Here is a 24,264-nt window from a genome sequence, read left to right as displayed (position 1 = left end):
GTTAGTTTATTTCCTTTACTGAAAGGTATCTCAATCCAGCATTACAAACATTTCAGAAAATCCAGATAAGAGGACGGATAAAGCTTCGTAGTAGTAGAAGTTGACCAAGCTACCCTGTCAGAAGGGTAAGTAGTTGAGTTAGGGTTAGACGGGTTTTTGGATTTAGACCCTAGGATACTTTTGGACTTTTTGTGGATGATTGTATATATATATATATATATATATAACAGACTCTATAGAACTTTGGTGTTGTGCCTGTTGTTGCATGGCATGAATATGATTTATGTTTTCCGCTGCTTAGGTATCAGAGATGTATGACAGGTATATCATCGGTACTTATGGGTTCGAGTTGATCATAACTATGATAGTTTAGCGGGATATTAGAATTATTATAAATACTATTATGAAAAAAAAAAAAGAACAAAATGGTAAGAAAAGCAGGTCGTTACACTTAGAGTTCGAGGAGGGAAGACCCTTTTTATAGGGTAATGGCCACGTGTCATGGAAATCAAGATAGAGCGATGTGTGTCGAAAGAATCGAGAGAGGGCGATGTGGGCCGCGAATATCGAGCGCATGATGCGTTTTGCAAAAATTGAGAGAGAGCTATGTGTGTTGCGAGAATCAAGAGAGAGAGATGTGTGCCGCAAGTGACGCGTTTTGCAAAAATCGAGGGAAAGCGATGTGTATCACAAGAATCAAAGTAGAGCAACACATTTTGCAAAAATCGAGAGAGAGCGTCGCATATTGCGAAATTCGCGAAATCAAGGCTATGTTCATGTTTTTACATCTTTATTAATACTTTAACTATAATTAATCTCATCTTAGGTCACCGCTTAGGTGGGTGGCCTTATGGTAGGGGGCCAGTCGTGCCTTAATGAGGTCATGATTTCGAATATTGACCCTCCCCCACTTTGTCCAAGTGGCCTCATGCTCTGACCTTACTTCGGGGGCAAATGAGTTACAGTTGATGATTCCCACTCATGAGGCTACTTTTAACTATTACAATATCCTTTTTTTTTTTTTTGAATTTAAATATAATATAATATAATTAATTTTTATAAATTTATACAAAATTATAATTAAAGATTTCGTCAAAATCTGTAGAATCTCCAAACCTAGTAGGGTCTAAGGTGCTACTTCCTGTAAATATTTTAAGCGAAAATAAAATAATAACAACAAAAACAAATAAACCTAGAATATTATTATATTATTATATTTATATATTACGAATATAAAAATTTATTTATTGATGTACCTAATTTAAAAATTAATTATGGATCATCAATATGTTTACCTGTTTCTATAAACATAATATATTTTAACTAATTGACGTGTCTTCAATAATACTACCATTTTTCTTAAAAAATATAGGATTGTTACATGTCCATGGGAGCTTTCACGTTAATCATATTTCCTCCACTGTTACTATCTTTAGGATCCATTTTTAAATAATAACCAAATGTTATTTTAAATTTGAAAATCTATTGTTAACGCTTAATAATACAATTGGCTGAAAGAAAATATCCTAAATTACTCAGTCCTACTCACATCATGATTCATGCCTAAGCTCTGGTAAAATCTATATGCTAGAGTATGCATAACTTATATCATTTGTAAGAACCCGAATTCGAGTGGGTTCTTATATATAAGTTTTTTCAGCGGACACAATAAATTTCAATTATTTTTATTATCAGAGTACTAATTAGTTTTATTACAAATATACGTCTCAAATATTAAAATTAAAATTTCTAAAATTCTAAAATAGACAAATATATTTTAAATTGTATTATGCTAAAATTTTATTCTACTCTACTCTTTTTACTCCCACTCGTGCACTTATTACGCCAGATTTTTGGTACATTCTTCAAAATTATCTGAAATATAAAATAATGATTGGGTGAGACGACGTTCGGTAAGTAAATAAGATTATTATTAGTGTGTGGTCAAAATGAATTTTCATAATGTTATAATTTTGTAAAATAATATTTAATACTATAACTTTAAAACTGTTTTTAAATAAATGTAAATTTAAAAATTTCTATATAAAATTTTTACTATCATCTATAGTAGTAAAATTTTATAATCATATACTATAACTGTTAAACTGAACTTTTTAACTTTTAAAACTATAACTATAATATTCAATCATGTATGTATGTATATATATATATATATATATATATATATATATATATATATATATATATATATATATATGTATGTATATACAAATATATTTCCTTATTAAATTATCATCAAGGCACAAAAAGGCCTCTGTTCATATAAACATATATTTTCTTTCAATTCATCAATAGTTTTGTACACATAATTAAATATCTATATACACGTACTGTAAAAACCTCTCTTAAGTCTGTTAATCATAAGTCATGTTTATCTCCATGACTGGTTTGTGTGGTCCGAAAACTAAACTTAATTGACTGGTCGACCAAATTAAATCAACGTACATTATCATAGAGTTAGATTTTCCCTATTAAATCCTAATCCGACCCAGGTGTGTACTTAGGAGAAATTCACTGTCGTATAAAACTATTCTGTAAACAGTGTGGGTGCACTCTGATCCGTTTAAACTTTAAGCTACGGTACCGAACATTCGCAATTTTCTGTATCCTCTAAGTCATAAGGGGTTTTGAAAATATCTTATTATATAATTTATGAAATTAAAATAATATCATGAAAATCTTATTTTTACTTATATCTTCATGAAATACGCAACGTAAAAATAAACTCGTGTCATATTTAGTTATATTTTCATGAAATAATGTAACATAAAAATAAACTCATGCCACACAATTTTCGTGTTACAAATATTTTCATGAATAGAAATTAATGTTGTAAAATGCCCAAGAGATTTAGAACAATTTTTAACTCAAAAATAAACGCAAGTATATTAAAGATAAAACCGATATAATTAAATATGCGTAAAAATAAATTTAGGAAAATTTTATGAAAAATAACTAACATAATCAAAATTTACTTACAACTAAACTTAGGTATAAATTTTAATAAAGAAAAATCTAATATAATCAAATTTACTTACCTCTTACTTAATCTTGTGATAATGTCACAACGAATATCTCTAAAAATGAGAATAGAAAGAGTGGGTGAGTGAGAATTTTAATTATAATAAAAATTATCCCTCCACCACTAATTTTTTCATTTACTAATTCTTCTCTTTCTTTGAAATTTTTTTGTGAAAAATGAAAGTTGAGAGATTCCTATTTATAGGAAAATTTTGGAGAAGAAAATGGAATTTGTAAAAGTGTGGGGAGGGGTGAAATTATAATTTTTTTAAAATAAAGGAATGAGCATGAGATAGACTTGGGATGGGAGGTATGGAATGGAGATAGGGGTATATGTGGGGAAAATGAGAGTACTTGCCGACACTTCCATTTAATTAAATTTTAATTAATTAATCTTTTGAAATCATTGTTATTATTTATTATTGTTATCATTGTTATTATTTTTAAGCTCAATTTTAGTTTTTTTTTTTTATGAAAAAAGAATTAAGTTCAAATTTTGAAAACTCATGTGAGCCTCACGTGGTCTTGTGGGTCTCACACAACTTCAACATCTAAGTGAGCCCTATGTAATTCCAATAGTCATTACATGGTTTTATGAGCCCTATACAACTTCGAGATTCATGTAAATCCCACACGGTTTTGGGACTCATGTGGGCACACACGATTTTGTGGGGCCCCGCATAGGATACTTTTATTATTATTATTATTATTATTATTATTACAAATAATTTCAGTTAAATATTATTTTATGTATATGTACTTATTTGCTTATACAAATAGTGTATATTTTGTTTATACAATGAAATTCCATTTTAATCAGGCCGATCTCCAGGAAGCGATTGAACTGCAATGATCTCTGAGCACTGGTTAAGTTAAGATTTTTTTTAAGTATCAAATATGGAATCAAGGATCACCTTCGTATCAAATGACCATTTTTATTATTTTATTATTATTCTACTTAAATCGTATGTACATTTTTTGGATCATTACATCTTGTGCTACTCTTCACACTCAATTTATAGAATTCTTCCTAAAAATATCTAAATGATATTCAACCTAACTAAATATTATTTCATGAGCCGAATAATTTATGAATTCTTTTAATACTTTTACACTGAATATTAGTTTATGAGCGTGCAAAGCCTTATGCATCGACTGATAAGAGAAAAACCATTGAACTCCTGAGATGCACATCCGTAGAGAATTAACCGAACTTCACATCGGTTTTAATTTTATTTTTCTCAAAAAGAACATTTTACAAAATTTAATTAATCTTTGATTTCTTTAGCGCATGTGTGGGATGATTAGACGTCGCAGCCTTTGTATTTAGTGAGCAGTACTCATGCACAATTTGGTTACCGTCAACAATTAGTTTAAGAGTGAAGATGAACCTGGGAGTGATCGAGCAGAAAGTTGATCCATCGTTTTGCGTAGAGCGGGAGACTATAAAGACGTCTCGCCTATTTAAACTGATTCTTTCGAATATTAATTGGAATTCTCTCTCTCTCTCTCTCTCTGGTTAAAAAGATTCATGCATGCATGCAACTGGAGATGGGAGTGTCATTAGGCAGTTGAACAAGTGCGCTGAAATTGAAATTTCAATTAAGGTGTGGAAAGCCAACAGACACTGGCACCTCCCTATACATGTGAAACAGATCCAACCAATCCCCATCTCTCTCTCTCTCTCTGATGTGAGGAAATGATTGAATTTCTGCTAGATTCTCAGCAACAGCAGCAGCAGTAGCAGCAGCAGCAGCAACCCAAAACAAAAGAGGCAAAAGGTAGAACCACAGCACTCAATGGCTACCAGCAAGGGAAAATATGCACAGGACCTTCTCACCAACTATGGATGCAGATCAATTAACACAAAGCATCAAAATCACAAGGTTTCCTACTGCAAGAATGTGGTGCAGGCCCTGTAATAACATACAAGCAGCAGAAGTACTCAAACATTTCGAGATGTACCCTTCAGCCAAGTGCGCTGGTGAAACAATGTGGCAGTGGCGGAGGTCTCACCGACAATGGATGCAGCTCAAATAACACAAAGTATCAACATCACAAGATTTCCTACTGCAAGGTGGTGCATGCCCAGTAATACATACCAGCAGCAGATGTACTCAACATTTCGAGATGTACCCTTCAGCCGAGTGCGCTGGTGAAACCATGTGGCAGCGGTGGAGGAGGAAGCAGGCAGGAGGAAAAGCAAAGCAGGCTGCTGCCCAGGTGCAGGAATGGATTGCGAGGACCAAGCACGAAAACAAGCAGAGTGGTGCCTACGAATGCTGCACTGCAAAGCAGAAGTTTTAAAGGGGGAGAATTGTTTGTGGAGAAGGAGAGCGGGTGAGTGGGAATGAAGAATGAGTGCAATAGGAGTTCTCGACCCTTTGGATTGTTGATGAAAATCTCGACCCTTAGGATCGTTGATGAAAATGGCTATGCAGAGTATCACCACGAGGAGACTGTTCAAAAGGTCAACTTCAGAGGCAACAAGAAATCATCGGCTAAGAACAACATCAGCTCGACTTATATAAATGCTAATTGAGATTGGCTCAGGCTTACTTTGTTTGCTGCTAGCTGCATGTCTGGGATGCGCTAGCAACCTTATTTGAATTTGTTCCCTAGCTGTGGTGGGCTCTATATGGTTTTACTGGGTTTGTAGCAAAACAGTACACTTCTATATGATCAAGATGTCACTTGATGTTTATCATAAGACAGACAAGTATTCACCATTGCTGTGCTTGAAAAAATCAAATTGAAATTCATATTAATGGTCCGATTAAAAATTTTGATTAAAAAAATATAAAAATTCATTTTCCATTATAACCAAGTATCAAAAGTGTGGATTCCTAATTTTCCTTCTAATGTTTTCTAACTTCTGGGGTCTAACATATACAAGAGTATGTGCGAGGCCACTATTCTCAAAATCAATCAATATATTTCATGAAACAAGTAGGAACGAAACATGAAACACTTAGCTAATCTTTCATCCCGAAACATGAAACACATCTTCCATCAAGTAGCCAATATTTTGAATTGAAAATCTACATTGTGTATGTGAACAATGGATTACAAGGCTAAAATTTAAATTTGTGTAGATTTGAATAAAACATAGTATAAAAAATTATGGTCTTAAATCTGTACTCCCAAACATCACCTCGATGTCGAGTTAAAATAATTTGATTTACTCCCAAACCTCACCTCAATGTCGAGTCAAAATAATTTGATTTCAACCTAACCTAATGATTTTCCTCCAAGAACACAAATCAATGTAGTCATAAGGTGTGATGAAACAAAAAATTAAAGGTCATTTACCAACTGCCTAAGAACCCACCTGAACAAGCTCTTGATGTAGAATGAAGTTCGCAAAACATACAGATGCTACAAGATAGGGTTGGCCAAGTGGGAGGCACTCCCACACAAATCACATCTTGGATTCCTGTGGCAAGTTTTGTGCTCTCATGCAAGCCAAATATATTATCAGAGGTATGCTAGGAACAGCTATTCCATGGAGCAACAGCCCCTAGCATTCCTCTGTATAAACACGCACACAAATGAGACCTGCATAAAGCCACATCCCAGAAAGGTAGAAATCATCTTAATACATTGTAAATGGATACACAATGCTGTAGAAAACCTATCTCAATACTACATCTCTTGACATTTAAATGTTTCTAATATATTTACAATCCCGAAACTGTCCATCATGATGCTATACAGCATAAGCAAACCTAAACTTTAAAACGAAAGAAATTTCCTTTGTTTATCCCTTCCTACCATACTTAACACAAAGGGAAACTCTAGCAGGACTTTCTGCTAATCCTGAAATTTTTTAATACAAGAATGACGCAACAGCTACAACTTACAACAGGATTACCTTCAATTCTGAATAATTAATTGAACTAATGTAATATCAATCTAACAACAGCATGTGAAGAACACTTACTCTACAAAAGGGTGGAAATCTCAAACAAGCCTAGGATCTTTCGTCTCCCACCCAGTTGTTCTTCTCCTTAGGCCCAGTAGGACCTTCCTCTCCATAAAGCTCAACTGGAAACTTATCAAAAATGTTTTCCACAGAATATTTGAACATCAGTGGCAAAAGACCAATTATCTTATCCAGCTCAGTTCTTGAATCATATACAACAGTTGGACCCCATTCTCTCATAAACTGCAGCCAACCTGGCTCAGGAACAACCCTATCATCTAGATACTCTGCTGCAATAATTTCATATTGAATGCTTGAATCCACAAACAGGTTGCTACAAGTAGCATCGTTCCTCACTCCAATCCCAAGCTTGGTCGACCCCTGAAGGTAGCTCCCAGGATGAGGAAAGCTTGCATGTCCACCTTTTGATGAGTAAACAATACATTTATTCCCCTCCATGAACTCCAAATCACAAGCATCCACCCATTCCCCACCACTGTGCTGTGAGAAGTATACACTCCAAAGCTCTCCAGTGAAGTTGCTTATACGAAGTGTGAAATGCTCCCAGTCACCCACATGCTGTCCAATTTTGCTGAGAGCAATATTCATAATCCCAACCTTGAGAGTGGCTGGCCCATTGAAGGGACAAAAAACCCACATTACAATATCAGTGAAAGTCCCACCCAAAGCTGGCTTTACATGAACATAAAGTACTGCACTCTCCAGGTTCCCATGTTTAACACTATCTTTCCAATCATCACTTGGCAGGTCTATCCAGTATTCCCCGTCATTTGTCCCACCAGCAGGCAAATTTGAACCACTAGCATCAATGGCCTCACCATTCAACTCACCAGTTCTGTACAGCAGTGCACCATTTTTAAAAAACCATGAAACAGAAGATGGCAAATAAACCTCATCAGGATGAAAAAAAACAGTGGGCCCATAATGATGGATAAGTGCATGGATCTGATCAAGGCTTGGCATTGCATGCAGAGTGACATTCATGTTCTTTAAGCATGCAATAGACAGTTCGCCAGAGGTCCAGTAGCTGCTACAGAAAAATGTCCCTACAGATACTCCTTTCCCTTGCATCCCCCGATGAAACGGTCTTGTCGTCCAGACTCGAAAAGGAAACTTTGGAAACTTAGAACTTGTATTAAGTATTAAGCGATGTGTTTCACATTCATCGGTCAGGTCTGCTCGAACACATCTCACTTCCTCCAAGTCTGGCTTGTCTGGCTTGCTGGTAACTAGAAAGCCCGAAGCTTTATAACCCTTTGGTGGCTGAGGTAGCCAGAAGTAACCAGCAACATAAATTTCATCACTCCCTTCATAAGGACTCCAAACTAATGTATAATCAACAGGTCTCTGAAGAGCTGGTGATTTCTCTGGGTTACAAACATGAGCTGCTTCTGGCTCAGCAGAGGCCACTTCCCTAGCTGCAAGAACAAATCCTTTTAAAGGACGGTCATTGGATTGGCAGTAGTGGCCGAGACTATAAAATCCATCTGGTATTCCTACTGGTTTATAAAATGTGATGTCCTTTTTCTTGTCCTGCAACAAATCATAGCCCCAAATGGACTCAAACTTGGTGATTTTGATAGCTTCCAGTTCTCCTAGATTTATTTTGCCGGTAGCAAACCCTTGACCTAAAGAGGCAAATATAGATCATTTAGAAATATGAGTTATGTGGCAAACTAGGTTGCATAACCAAAAGCTAGAAACATATTAATTTAGGCGCCGTTTGGTATCACTGTTAAAAATTACAAAAACAAAAAACAGAAATGAAAACCAAAAATTAGAATCATAAACTAAAAACCAGAAACCAACAATCTATTTGGTCAATATTTATAAAACTATAACAAGAAAACTTAATTAAAAAATGCTAATTTTTATCTTTAAATCAAATAATGTTATAAGAATATGATTAAAATAATAAAGTTGCAAAATAATACACATTTAAAAAACACTATAGTAAAAATAATTATTATTACAATTATTTTATTTAATTGTTACACTTTTAAATTTTACTTTACAATTAAAATTTTATTGGACATGACAATGAAAAATAGTAACATTATATCGTCATTGGCTATATTATTATTTTTTGAAATTTGTGTACATTTTTTTTAATTATATTTAAATTCATATTATCATTTTATTTTAATTTTAACTTAATAGTGATTAAAATGAATGATTTAATCCAAAAGAATTATTTCTTGATATTAAAATTTCTGGCAACAAGTTGTCAAAACAACTTAAAACCATAAAATCTGGTTTTTAATTTTTTCGCAAACAGCATAAACCAACAATAGAAATAGAAAACTAACAACATAAATAAATGTGTTTTTATAATCTATTTCTTCACTATGTGGAAACAAAATAGAAAACAACAATTATAGTTTGAAATTAACCAGTTTTAGGCATTGTGAACTGTTATAAAGCTTGAATTTTGACCATCATTTATTATACACACTAAATATGAAATTTTAAACACAAGTACAAAGCTTTTAAGTTGTAAGTTGTAACCTCCTTGCTAAAATCCACTTAATATACTTATATATTGTAATTAGAGCATGGAAATAGATCTGAGGAAGGCAGCGACCTCTGCCAATACTGTGACATTTAGAGCTTGTCAAGGTTAGAAGACCTAAAATGGCATTATCTCCTAATGTTTAATCTTTTTGCATTTTTATTGCCCTATTTTCTGTTTTCTAGAAGGATGACTTATCCACCTCTTTGTGCCATTCACTTCTATTCAAAAATTTTCTTACTTTATCCCCCATCCCCCTAGAAAAATAAATCTTCAAAAAAAAAAACTTATGGCTCACAAGGTTTTTTTATTTTTGGGGGTTGGTGGGGGGAGGGGGGTAGGAGGGGGAAGTTAGCCGACATTACCTAGGCAAGAACTAAAACAATCAAAAAGGGGAAAGCAGTTATAACAGACAGTTCTGCAGAAATTATCCCACCATAACACAAGAACCACAAAAATTCAACCAAGCAGCATATGTTCACTAAACCAAAATTGAATAAATAAGAAATTAAGAGAAAAATCGAAATTATCAGCGACATGTTCAAGTATACTTTACGGGTCTTAGACCATTATTTTCTTATTTTTTTGGTATTTGTGACATAAAATTGTAATTTTTCAACCAAATCCACCTCCCTCCTCCAAATAATAGAGTAACTTTACCTTTCTGCCTTATAAAATTGTATCCAAGCCTATAATATTTTGGTTATCTACGTAATGGTTCCTCTTTGCGCCTCCCAAGGAAAATTGTGTACTACACTACAGCAAAGAACAAATTATTCTACATAAGTAGGAACCCCTCTCCACATTGTTTAAAAGTCTTAAACTATCTGTCAAGGAAATTATTATACAATCACATATACTAGACAAAACACTATTGCATGATTTTTTAATTGTAGTCAAGCTTGATTCACACTCAAAATTGAATGCTTTAAAAAAAAAAATTAATGCATTTGTATTAAAAATGATGTATGTGGTTTCACTAGTTGTAGGATGTGATTTAGAAATTTGTCTTCGTGAAAAAATAAAAATAAAAAAATAAATGCAAATGTGTACTTTGCCTGTGTAACACAAATTCTTTGTACACACTGTCGGTCTCGAGCCCGAATAAAGGAGTAGGGTTGTGTTAAGTAGCTGGCAGTCAACGTAAAACTTTATTAGATCTTATTATCATTAATTCTTACCAAATTCACCTAGGTCAAGGGGATAGACCAGGTTAGTATAAAAGAGAGAGAATAAATAAATTAGCACAAAAAACTAAGATTAGATTAGCAACTTGGAATATAGAGGCTCCTATGGGAAAAAGTATGAAAATAGTGGAAATAATGTTTATTAGAAAAATTAACTTAATATGTTTTCAAGAGATGAAATAGGTAGGAGAGAAAGCTAGAGAAATTGAAAAATTAAACTTTAGTACACTGGTAAAGAGAAACATGAACGGGGTGGGTATTATTGTAAACAAAGATCTAAAAGATAATGTAGTAGAGGTTAAAAGAATAGGGGATAGGATCATTAAAATCATGATAGCTTTAGGCTTGGAGATAGTGAACGTCATTAGTGGGTATGCTCCCCAAATAGGAATAGCAAAAAATCTTAAAAGACAATTTTAGGAAGATATGGATAGTATTTTACAAAAGATACAAATGTCTAAAAAGACATTCATAGGAACTCATTTGAATGATCACATTAAAAAGGATAATATAGGATGTGAGTAGATACATAAAGACCATGGATATAGAGATAAAAATGAGGTTGGTGATACAATGTTAGATTTTTCTATGTCTTACAATTTGTTATATTGAATACTTGCTCTAGAAAAAAAAAAAAAAAAAAAAAAAGGAGCACTTAATAACCTTCAAGAGTGGGTATAATAAAAGCCAAATAGATTTCTTCTCAACTAAGAACGAGAATCGTCTATCTTGCAAGGATCGTAAAGCTGTTTCAGGTGACAGTTTGGCTACACAACATAGTCTCAGTATTAGATATACATATAAAAAAAATTTGGAAGAGAAGGAGTAGCATAAATCAACGCAAAAAAAACTAGATGGTGGAACTTGAAGAGAGATAATATAGCAAAATTTAAAGATAAAATGATCAAAGAGTGTGCTTGGACAGTAGGGGATAAGGTTGGTATAAATACTATTTGGAATAGAATGGCAAATTCTATTGTAAGGATAGCAAAAGAGGTTTTAGGTGAGTCCAAATGAAGATACTTGAGTAGAAAATTAAGTAGGTGGTGGGATCAAGAAGTCCAAAAAGTTGTTAAAACAAAAAGAAATTGGTATAAAATATGGAAAAAGTGTATAAATATAGAAAATCTTGAAAAATATGAAGAAGTAATAAAAAATGCAAAAAAAAAAAAAAAAAACTATTAGTGAAACTAAACATATCACTTATGATACTTTATATACTACACTAGATACAATAGAAGGAGAAAAGACATTTATAAACTTGCTAGAGCTAGAGAAAGAAAATGCAAATATTTAGGTGATGTCAAATATAAAAGACAAGAACGATAATGTTTTAATTAAAGAAGAAAACATAAAAAAGAGGTGGCTCAGATACTTTGATAAGTTGTTTAATGAAAACTACAATGAAAGATTGAACTTAGAAGTGAAAAATGAGGAGAGAACTAAAAATAGAAGATTTATTCGCAAAATTAGAGTCCTTGAAGTTAAGATGAAATTAAAAAAATGAAAAGGGGAAAATATATAGGACTAGATAAAATACTAATTGAAGTTTGGAAATGTTTAGGGATAAAGGAATTAATTGATTGACTAATCTATTTAACACTATTATAAAAACCAAGAAAATTCCAAAAGAATAGAGGAAAAGTACATTAGTACCTTTGTGCAAAAATAAAGGCGATATTTGAAACTATAATAACTATCGTGGAATTAAGATTATGAGTCATATGATGAAATTATGGGAAAAGATAATTGAACATAGAATAAGATTAGGAATGAAGATTTCATATAATTAATTTTGTTTTATGTCTAGGAGATCAACAACAGAAGCTATTTATCTTATAAGAAGTTTAATGGAAAAGTTTAGGGAAAAGAAGGACTTGCATATGATTTTTATTGACCTAAAGAAAGCTTATGATAGAGTACCTAGGGAAGTTCTTTGGTATGTCTTTGAAAAGAAGGGAGTTTGTAGTAAACGTACGGAGGTCATTAAGGATATGTATGATAGAGTAGTAACTAATGTTAGGACTGTAGAAGGTGAATTTAGAAATTTTCCAATCACAATAGGTGTATATCAAGGTTTTACTTTGAGCCCTTATCTTTTTACTTTAGTAATTGATGAACTAACTAAGAATATCCAAATGAAATCCTTTGGTGTATGTTGTTTGCAGATGATAATGTATTGATTGATGATAGTAGGAGTGAAGTGGAATATAAGCTAGAACTTTGGAGAGCCACATTAAAGTTTAAAGGGTTCAAGATAAGTAGGAATAAGACAAAATATATGAATATAATTTCAATAATGTAAGGAGTAGCAATAGAGAGAAGATTAAACTTGATAATCAAGAGATTAATAGCACTGATAAATTTTGATATCTTGAATCTATTATGCAAGTTGAAAGGGAAATTGAAGAAAATGTAGTATATATAATTAAAACAAGTTGGGTAAAATGGAGGAGTGCGTCAGCCGTTAGGTGTGTTATGTGATTGTAGAATACCTTTAAAATTAAAAAGAAAGTCTTATAAGACGACTATAAGACCAGTCAGCTATGTTTTATGGTTCAAAATATTAGGTAACTAAGAAACAACATATACAAAAAATAAAAGTTGTTGAGATGAGAAATGTTAAAGTGGATGAGTGGTTTAACATTAAAAGATAAAGAAATAAACATATACTTAATAATTTAGGCATAGCACTGGTTGAAAACAAGATAAGGGATGGGTGGCTTAGATGGTTTGGACATTTGAAACACAGGCCTAGTAGAGCACCTATAAGTAAAAGTGAGTTAGTTATTGTGTTTGGCATGAAAAGGGATAAAGGTAGACCTAAAATAACTTAGAATGAGGTAGTGGGGAAGAATTTAAAAGCCCTTAATCTAATAGAGGAAAATGCTCTTGATCGGATGAATTGGCGGAAAAGGATCCATGTAGCTAACCCTACTTAGTGGAACTTAAGGCTGCTTGTTGTTGTACACATATACTAGAAAACAGAATAAGACCAAGAAAAAGCAACCCAAAATCCACTTATTGTAACACTATTTGAAACCCGTACAGGAAGATAAAATCGCATTCGAATTTGTGCATGCTTTAAAAAAAACTCAAAATTCCAAAAGACTAAAAATAAAAAAATAAAAAAACAAATAGAACGCTTTCTCCCCATGCTGCTAAGCATGAAAAAGTAGCCAAAACCTATTTCCAAGAAACAATGCCCAATTGGATATTTTAAAAAGTATCATATTATTTTTAAAATTATAAAAATGTAAGTCATCTAAAATCCAATCTCCCATGATTATGTCTTACCCATCATCTCTCTTCCATAATTTAGTTAAAGACTCAAAATATCCAATCTAAGCAATATCTCTCCCAAAGCCACTTTAAAGCCAAATTCTTATCATGATTTAACCCAAAAATTTCCAATTCTCTCTTTGTATCTTGCAATTCTCAGTTTTCTTTACCTATCTTTGATTGAAATATTAAGTGCCCATTTGGGGTACCTTTGAAAAGTCACTTTTCTAGTACAAGATTAATTTTAGGCTAGTTTTCAACAACTTGGTAAGTCACATCCCCAAAGTCCCGACTAATTTTGAACCTTGAATTGCTTCAAGACATAAAAATGATTTTATATACTGAAATTACTTTTATACCAAATGCCAAAGCTAGAATATTCGTAACCATGGTTGTCAAAAGCTGAGCAGTAGAGATTTGAAATAGTGGATACTAAGTAGATCAATTGAATGCCATAGCTATTGTTGTTGATATAGATTTTTTTCTTTTTCTTTTGGTAAGCAAAATGTTTATTATTTTGGATTTTCGGTTAATAATATGACACCAGTTTCAATTCTTCTCTGAAGTAAATGGCTAAATGGATATAGTGTTCACTTTTGAAAATGATCAAACTATATTATTATATTTGCCCCCCACAAAAAGAAAATCTTAGACCCTGCCTTGGCCATTTCTAAGCTCCCACTTGACCAACAACCTCTTTGCATAAAAATCCATGCTATTCAAAATTTGGAACAATCAAAAAACAGTTGCATAGAAACTGGACTATTGTTTAGGGAATTGTCGCCCATCAGTAACAAATGGCTTATAAATGAATGATGACCAGCAGTTGAGAAACCCCTTTGGCATACATAATTGTCATGCAAAACAAGAAGAAACGTTTTATCTCAATCTTGAACAGTCAATTAAGCTTAAAACCACCATTAAAAAAAAAAAACTTATTTTTCATAAATTGAAGCCCTCATAATAATAATAATAATCCACCAAAATATAATCCACAAACACTAGCGAATCACCGCAAATCAAACGAATAATCCATACGAAAAATTCAAATATTGACATTAAAATTTAAATTAAAAAAAAAAAAAAAAGCGACCCAGTCCTGCACGCAGACTACAACCGAAGAACCCAGAAACACCCAATAAGCAAACAAGCAAAATGCCGCAGGCTCATCTGTCCCAAACAGCGCAATCAAAGAAAACCCACATAGCCATCAACAAAAAAAATGCTAAATAAACCAAATCCCACAATTCAATTCACCATAAAACCAACAAGACCAAGAGATTTTGGTTCAAATCATCATACCTTGAGGCCATTGGGGCATCGGGGCCGGCAGCGAGAAGGTCTCCGGCTCCGACGGCAGGCGATCGGCGACTCTGCTCCAACAAAAACACTTGCACCCAAACATATTCACTCTCCGAAGATCAAACCTGATAGGTTGCTCTCAGGGTTTCGATCTTTGGAGCTTCTGAAATCGTTATTTGACCCTGACCATATTCAGATATTCCCAATGTTCCGTGAAATCAAAGGGTTCTGAGAGCCGTCCTCCTGAATTATTATCGACTACAAATCTAAAAGTGCGGTTGGGGCAATGTAATGAAACAGGCAATGTGTTTCTTCTTTCATGCAGCATTTTTTTTACCCCACAAAAAAAAAAAAAAAAAAAAAAAGAACCTTTCATAAATTTCCTTATAAATAATAGCTAATTTTTGCTAAAAGAAAAATAGGCTTACAATTAAAACTATTGTTATATAAAAAATTATTTGAATATTTTTTGATTTATTTTGACAATAATTGTGATATTCAATTAAGGATAATGTATTTTTATAAATATAGAATTCAGATAACAAATTTTATGTGGTCTTGTTTAAACATTATTTCCCTATCTTCATTTTGCAGTAAAAATTTTTTCTAATAAAAAGGTTCAATGCAAATTTGAACATAAAAAAACATATAATAAATGAAATATAAAAGATCAGCCATATATATTGTATGGGTTCAATTCTGATTTTAAAATTTGAAAATATTGATGGGATGAGAAGCTAGGATTTACATATACGCATTATTTTTTTATCCGTATTTAATGTAAATAATACACTCAAATTTTTTCTTTTTACTCTTCAAAATCATGCAATGAAGAAAAAATCTTGTCCTCGAAATTTTTAATATTAATTAAAATGTATTTGTTGTATTGACAAAAATATTTAACAATTTACGTCATAAACTCAAGACATTATGTGAAAATGGATCTTTAAATCCTATTTATTATACATATAGTTTTCATTTTCAATTTTTAAATTTTTAAATAATTATAAATTGTCAAATTTTTAAATTTTCTAAAATTTATATTAAAAATTAAAAAATAATAAAAACATGATTTTTAACTTTTTTTTATACAAATTTTAAAAACTAGAAAATAAATATACCAATTTCTGTAATTATTTAAAAATAAGAATAAAAAATCTAACACTTTTTTTGTAATTATTTAAAAATAAAAATAAAAAAAATAACTCTATTTTTCCGTAAGTGATAGGCTTAGCAATTCCAAACTGAGAACAAAAACTCAATCATTATAATCATGTATGATTAGATCATCACACAAAAATTACTGGACCATACCTACTTAAAGAAAAAACAATTTTAGCGACGATTTTTAAAAATCATCACAAAAAACAAGACCATTAGAAATCATCACTACAAATGCCTATTTGGTAACGGATACTTGTTATATCACTAATGTCTTAACTATTAGTGACGAACTTAATTTTCATCACTAATGGTGCATTATTAGTAAAAATGTCTTATTTGTGACGAATACTTGTTCCGTCACTAATGTCTTAACTATTAGTGGCGAATCTAATTTTCATCACTAATGGTGTATTATTAGTGACGATTTTTTCTTCGTCACTAAAAAAAACCATTTTTTTTGTAGTGCTAAATGCAAAAGGAAACAACTCAATGTAAAAAATTTTTAAAAAAAAATTAAAATTAAAAAACAAGGGTTTGTGTAAAATAGTTTTCATTTTCTATTTTTACTCAACCACGTAACTATAAAAAATTGTTAGCTTGTATTTTAATTTTCCAAAACTAGTGTTATAAAGGTAGAAAAGAGAGAATTTGTTTAGGAGAAGCGCTATTGGCACTCCAAAAATGTCACTACATTTATTATTTCATCTATTAAATGGCAATTCTATCTTTGATTTCGCTTTCGCAACTTACAATTAAAAAAAAGACAATTTTTTCTTGAAAATAAGTGATAAATTTTTAATTTAATAGATGAAAAATAAATGCCAAATGCCTATAACCGTATATTTTGGAGTGCCAATAGAATTTCCCTTTGTTTATTGACAAAAATAGTTTTCATTCTTCATTCCAGGTTTCTAAATAATTACAAATCACTCGTTACTTTTTAATTTTTCAAAGATTATACATGAAATAAAAAATCTAGAAAAACAATAAAAATATTTTTTTTAACCTTCCTATACAAATCTATAAAATTGAAAAAATAATTTTTTAAAATAATTTAAAAATTAAAATGGAAAATAAAACTATTATCTATTAATGAATCATACCAAAAACATATTATTTTTCGTTCTTATTTGTTGCGAAATAAAAAAATATAGATGATTTTTTTTTTGTAATTTTTGAGCAATTAAAAATGTAAAATAAAAATAATTTTTCATAACTAAACAAGCCTTAAAAGACATCCTAATGATTTTGTCTTTATTTACAAGGGAAAAATAGGTTGGATAAGGAGATTTAAGAGCTTAACAATAATAACACTTTAAGATAATACTAATTTTTAAATACATCTTTTATCTTTAGAGGTTCACCATATCAATTATATCTGTATCCATTTAGTTATGGAAGATAATTTTTGTTTTTTATTTTTAGCTTTCTTAAAAATTACAAAAATAATATGTTATTTGCAATTTTTCAAGATTTGTATTTAAAAGGTAGAAAATAAAGGATTTACTTAACAATGGAAAACAACTTTATTTTCATTTTTATATTTTCTAATATTTACATAATTAAACCTTATTTTCTAATTTCTTAAAATCATATAAGGAATTAAAAATTTTAAAACCTACAAAAAAATATTTTCCAACTTTTAGTGGCATAAGCTCATAAAACAAAACTTTCTTTCCATACTCTGATTTTATTGGGTCTTGTACTCACTATTGGTTTTTTTTCCCCCTCTCCCTAAGGATTAAGCAGTATGAAGTATATATACATATATATATATATATATATATATATATATGAAATTATGAGTTATTTTGTTGTATCAAATGAATTTCATCTATCATATACTTTACATTTTATGTATTCGAAAACTTAAATTTTAAATGTCAATTTGAAAAAGTAAAAGGAAAAAAAAACAATTAATCTTTTTAATTGAAACTCTAGGTACAAGCGTCCATTATTTGTAGGAAAGTACTGGCCTACCCCTTGATGGTATGGGGTATCTAGATGGTTTTTGAGGTATCTTTTATCATAACTTTTTGCATATAATTGGAAAAGATATTTCCAAGGCATTTTCTCAATGATGGTTTTATTCTTAAGGAAATTAACGAACATTAATTTAGTTAATACCCAATGGACTCAATCCCGAATCAGTTGCATATTTCATGCCCATTAGTCTTGCTATGTCATTCATAAAAAGTGCCTCTAAAATCTTTGCTAATAGATTAAGTCCTATTCCGGAGGACGTAGTCTCTGACAACCAAAGTGCCTTTATTAGATTGATTTACATTAACATCCCCATTGCTCATAAACTCATCTATCATATTAATAAGAAGGGCGTGCTTGGGAGGGCCACTTTGTCGGTATCCAGGTTCGATTCTGGTTTATGCCCTTGAGGAACCAATGGTTGAAGCGTCTTACTATTTCCTATGAATGAGCGAGAGGTGTCCTGGGGTCGAGTCGAGTAGGGCCACCTTGATGTTATAACCCTGGGTTTGATTCCTACCGCTTGTGTTGCATATCCGGATTAACCTCCTGTGTGATGGTTGTGGGCTCGGCTGGAGCAAGCGTGGGATTAGTCTTGGTTAGGTCTTATGACCAGTGATCCTTGAAAACCCAATGTTATCTATAAAAAAAAACAAAGCATGGAAAATTCAAATGAGCTGCTATCAAGTTAGACATGAGAAAGGCCTTTGATAGTTTAGAATGATCAACAATAACCAAAATATTTGAATCGTTGGAGTTCTCTTTTCACTCGATTAACCTCCTATTCTAATGTATCGCCACAGTCAAATTTTCTATACTTGTTAATGGAGTCCCAACTAAAAAAAAAATATCATCTAGAAAGAGGAATTAGTCAAGGGGATCCTCTCTCCCCACTAAGTTTAATCATTTGTATGGAAGCTTTCACAGCTTGCCTTAAAAAAAGCAACATCTAATTCCACAATTATAGGAATCAAAATCAAGAGAAATGGAAATGAAATCAATAATCTACTTTTTACAAACGATTGCATACTGTTCTGCGAAGTAGATTTTGATATATTCAATACAATCAAGGAAACCCTCAATCTTGTTGGAGGATCTTTGGGCCTGACAATCAATTTCAACAAATCTTCTTACCAATTGAGCCCCAACATGCCTAAAACCCTTGAAAAAAGTTTGGCAAGGAAGATTATGTTAAGCTGAAATCGAAACGAAGAAAATGGAAACATATTAAATGGAAACGGAAAATTAAATGGCCTTAAAGAGGATGAGTTGTAGATGAAAATGAGCCACGAAAGAGCCAAATTTCATGCGCTGGAATGATAATGCCTGCATGCTAAAATGACCCATTACATATCCCAATTACTCCCTTCCTTACCTATTCATTCAATATAGTTATATAATGAAGCAATCGTACATGAATGTGAATATAGTGAAGTTGAGAGTGCTAAGGGTGAGAGAGAGAAAAGTGTAAGAAGAGAAGTTGAGTGTGTGTCTCCTCCTCTTGTTTTTCTCTCAGGTTATAATATATTCGGCGTGCTTCATGGACGTAGGTCAGATTAGACTGAACCACGTAAATCTGGTGTTCTTATTTTGTGTGTTTATTTTTCTTGTGTGTGTGATTATTGTTCCTAGATCCCTAACAAATGGTATCAAAGACAGATTGGAGCAAAGTCACTAGATCAAAGCAAAATTGCCAAATCAGAGTAAATTTGCCAGATCAGAGGTCCTAAGAGTTATATTGTACTAATTACATGTCTAAGGAAATTCTGTCTAGAAAAGTGGGACTTAAGTGGTCCATTGTGACCCCCCACTTCCCTGGTGTAATTTAGTACAATCATCATCGGGATCCACTACCACATCAGCACTATGCCCCACTGCCACGTCATTGCCACGTCATCATTGGGCCCCACTTGCCACATCAACTCCACATCATCACCGAGTCCCACCTATCACATCAGTAGTTAGTTAATTGCGTTAATTAACGACGTCAGAATATTCTGCAAAGTGGGAGTATATTCCATTAAGTTTAACCGAAAGTTGATTGATTTTGACCAGAAGGTTTGACCAGGTTTTTGGAGTCATTTCAAGTCCATTTTTTGAACGACTTGAACCATTTCTCGGGTTTTTAGCCGTTTCAAATCCAACCATGCTGTCCACTTAAGCTGATTCCATCTCTAGATCGATGAATCGAGATATCGAACAAAAATAGCTCAAAGATCAAGATGTTTAATGGCACCAACTTCGGTTTTTGGAAGATGCAGATCGAGGACTACTTGTTTGGTAAGGAGTTACACTTACCATTGAAGGGGAAACCAGATTCCATGAAGGAGGACGAGTGGGAGTTGCTTGATCGAAAAGCTCTTAGAGCTATTAGGATGACGCTAACAAAGTCTATTGCCTTTAATATCAATCACATAACAATCGACAAATCTCTTATGGATGCGCTCTTCAACATGTATGAGAAGCCATCAGCCACCAATAAGGTACACTTAATGAAGAATTTATTTACCATGAACATGTCTGCAGGTGAAAATTTTAGTAGACATCTAAATAATTTCAACGAGCTGTCGGATCAACTCGCCTCAATTGAAATCAAGTTTGATAGTGAGATTCGTACCTTACTAATTCTTAGTCAGTTGCTTAAGAGTTGGAAAGGTATTGTTACTACGATCAGTAGTTCCGTAGGAAAATCAAAGCTAAATTTTGATGAAATTGTCAGCATGATTTTGACGGAAGAGACCAGGATGTTAAACACTGCTTCTACTTCAAGTTCAGCATTGAATGTGGAAATCCGAGGGAGAGATCATGGAAAGGAAGCGGGCATGGCCGATCAAACAACCGTAGTAGATCTAGGTCCAGGCGATCCAAATCCAGAAATCCCAAAGGTTTCTAGGGCACAAAGAACATTAAGTGTTGGAACTGTGGAAAGTTCGATCATTTCATAAACTAGTGCAAAGGTCTAAGAAAGGAATATGAGGCGAAGACAAAAGCAAATGTTGCTTTAGAAGAAGGTTGTAACGCCCCGACCCGCCACATGGGCCCAGGGTGCTACTTTAGTGACGTTTGAGTACCAGATACCATATTCATCATAAATAAATGCAGCGGAAATAATAAAACATTCTCCAAACATACATTACTAGAGTTCTAAATTTCCTTTATACATAAAGGTTTCTAAACATCCATACTACAATCCATAATACAAAACAAGACCCATCTCAGTCTATACAACCATAATACTATTGGCCGGGTTAAGCATCTAGAGGGGGGGTGAATAGACGTTTCTCGCGGATATGAAAATTTTCTATACACACAAAAATCTTGCCAAGAACAAGTGCATAATATCACAATATAAAAGTGCAGCAAATGGTAATGAATGAGCAATATAAAAGAGAGAGGAGAGAAGAGAAACTTAACACGGTGATATTAACGTGGTTCGGCACCCCGCCTACGTCCACGCCTTGAGACCAACTCAAGGATTCCCAAAATCCACTATATGATCCTCCTTCGGGCGAAGAAGCCAATACACACACTGCTCACAAAGAGCTTCAACACGGTACTCACTCAGAGATGCCCTACAATGGCTCACAAAGGGCCTTTCTATACAAGTAGTTGATAAAAGGTGAAAACAATATTATGCTCCCTTTGAGCTGAGTATTGCTACAATATCCTCACACTGTGTCCTCTTTTCAATGGAGTAAAAACAAGAGCAAGAGCAGCAAGAAGAGGGCAAGTGAGTGTATGGGAAAACCCTAGAATGAAAGCACAATAAATGATCTTGATACAAATGAGCTTTCTTGGTGAGAAGTAAATGCAATAATCCTTATTTAAACACCAAATGGGCGAGCTAGGTGCTGGAGAGCCGTTGGGCATTTATTGATGCAAGACAAGGAAAAAAACTAGCCGTTCTGCTGCATTTAATGATCTCTACAGCCCGACATTCGTCAACGAGGTCTGTACTTCGTCAACGAGCTCTTCAGTAAATTCATCGACGAAGCCCTGTGTTCGTCGATGAGTTATTGGTTCTGAATTCAGACAGGTCTCAGTTTCTTTTCTTCGACGAGAACCCTGTGTTCGTCAACGATCTCTTTAATATATTCGTCGGTGAATCCCTGTGTTCATCGACGAGTTGCTAGTTCTGAATTCAGGTAGGTCTCGATTTCTTTTTATCGATGAGAACCCTGTGTTCGTCGACAAGGTCTGTGTTATACTCGTCGACGAAGCCCTATGTTCATCAACGAGTCCCTTTTTACTTCTTTAGAAAAATTCTTTTAAGTTCTAAGAAAGGTCCTTGTTTGTTTAAGGGTTTTTAGACACCTTAAGTAGCTTTACTTATTTTTGTTTTGTGTGTGTGATATGCCCATTTCTTGCTCTTTATTTGAGTCACTCCATATACAAAGGATTTTACAAAAAATCTCCTTCTCACTTTTACATTCAATCTTTAAGACACTTGTATATTATGTAGAATCCATGAATGCTTTGAGTGGTTGGACTTTTGGTCATGTCACGAGTTGCTTCTGATTGATTTAAAACTAGTTTGCTCTGGTGCCGTTCTGTGCAGCTGAACATGACTAGAAAAAAAAGGTTAGTAGCCTTAAAGAACTCCTAATGAGTTGTTATCATCAAAACATAGTTGGAATGAAAGACCCTTAACCACTTGGTCTAACATTCTCCCCATTTTTGATGATGACAATCCATTAGTGTTCTTTTTGAAAGATATATGCGCCCCCTTACTAAATGTATAGGTTTAGAGTTTAAATAAATTCTCCCCCTTAATTTTTGCATTATATGAATGAAGATTTTATTTAAATTTTCGGCAGCATGCCGTCTATAAGTAAGACATTTCCCAAGTAATCCTGCATAAAATCAATATATAACAGTTCAGTATATCAATCATTCAAGCATGTTGGTACAAAGATAGTGCATTTATGTTCAACAATTTCAATGCTTGCTAAGTACAATAATCTCAGTAAAATACTAAATTACTACATGCTAAGTACAATAGTCTCATTGAAATACTAAATTACTACATTACTTGCAGTGATTACAAAGCTACTACATCAACTGGAAATACATCCGAATAAAAGCCTATATCTCTCCCCCTTTGCCATAATCAAAATTTGGGGATGGTAGATGAGGAGGGCTACTCGTGTGGGTGACCAAGGCAGTCGAAGAGGGCAGCAAACGAAGCATTAATGGTGTTAAAATGGGAGCGGTTAGTATTTTATTGATGGGCAAAGGACGCGTCTAGGGAATCAAAATGATTACGGTGACGTATTTTAGACTGCGTCATGGCGTGCTGAAGGCCGTCCAGGCGCTCCAGGATATGGCCATAGGAAGTATCCTCATCCTCGCCTTCTTCTTCTTCTGCCTCCATGGTAGCCTTAACCTCATCGATTGGAACGTGACCCTGCTCGTGGGCTTTGACCCACGTGTTGGTTGCTTCGTCCTTTTCAAAATGCATGCGACGAAGGGTCGCCTCGGTGTATATATCCTCGGGTGCAGGACGAATGCAGGGCAAGCCAGCACGAATAAGCTCGAAGTGATCAAAAAAAGGTCATGAGGAGACGAACATAGGGAAGGCAACCCCGCTGTCGTTTAAGGCTTTCTTCCATGTTCTGAACAATGATGGAGGGCAAGTAAATACCACGCCCAACCCAGAGGCAATACATGCTGAAAATATCGCCCAATGTGACCCAATCCCGTCCACCGGTGCGAGGGCAAAGATTGTATGTGATCATGTGGTGGAGGACCCTAAATTCAACTATGAGGTCCTTGGATATGGGGCGGGCAATAGCGGGAATGCGAGGGTTACCAGTAATGAGCTTAAGTGTAGCATGCAAGTCGAA

The 24,264-nt window shown here is 33.3% G+C and overlaps 1 protein-coding gene across 1 annotated transcript; it reads right to left on the bottom strand.

Annotated features, from left to right (window-relative positions):
- Positions 1 to 6,615: 6,615 nt before the first annotated feature.
- On the bottom strand, positions 6,616 to 15,627 carry LOC131156236 (hypothetical protein At1g04090-like). The gene is made up of 2 exons (XM_058109757.1): positions 15,272 to 15,627; positions 6,616 to 8,616 (listed from the first exon to the last, which is right to left on the bottom strand). Exons 1-2 carry the CDS (start codon positions 15,372 to 15,374, stop codon positions 7,016 to 7,018), a joined length of 1,704 nt encoding a protein of 567 aa, XP_057965740.1. The 5' UTR covers positions 15,375 to 15,627; the 3' UTR covers positions 6,616 to 7,015.
- Between the last annotated feature and the right edge of the window lie 8,637 nt (positions 15,628 to 24,264).

This window comes from Malania oleifera, chromosome 5, assembly GCF_029873635.1.
Source record: "Malania oleifera isolate guangnan ecotype guangnan chromosome 5, ASM2987363v1, whole genome shotgun sequence".
NCBI lineage: Eukaryota > Viridiplantae > Streptophyta > Magnoliopsida > Santalales > Ximeniaceae > Malania > Malania oleifera.
This window is presented reverse-complemented; position numbering and strand designations above follow the sequence as displayed.

What these genes read in the sequence shown, in the direction of transcription:
- LOC131156236 (XM_058109757.1), bottom strand. Translation starts at nt 15,374, where the DNA reads ATGTTTGGGTGCAAGTGTTTTTGTTGGAGCAGAGTCGCCGATCGCCTG. An exon ending in GATGCCCCAATGGCCTCAAG is followed by an intron (nt 8,617 to 15,271) that starts GTATGATGATTT and finishes TTGCCTCTTTAG; the next exon opens with GTCAAGGGTTTGCTACCGGC.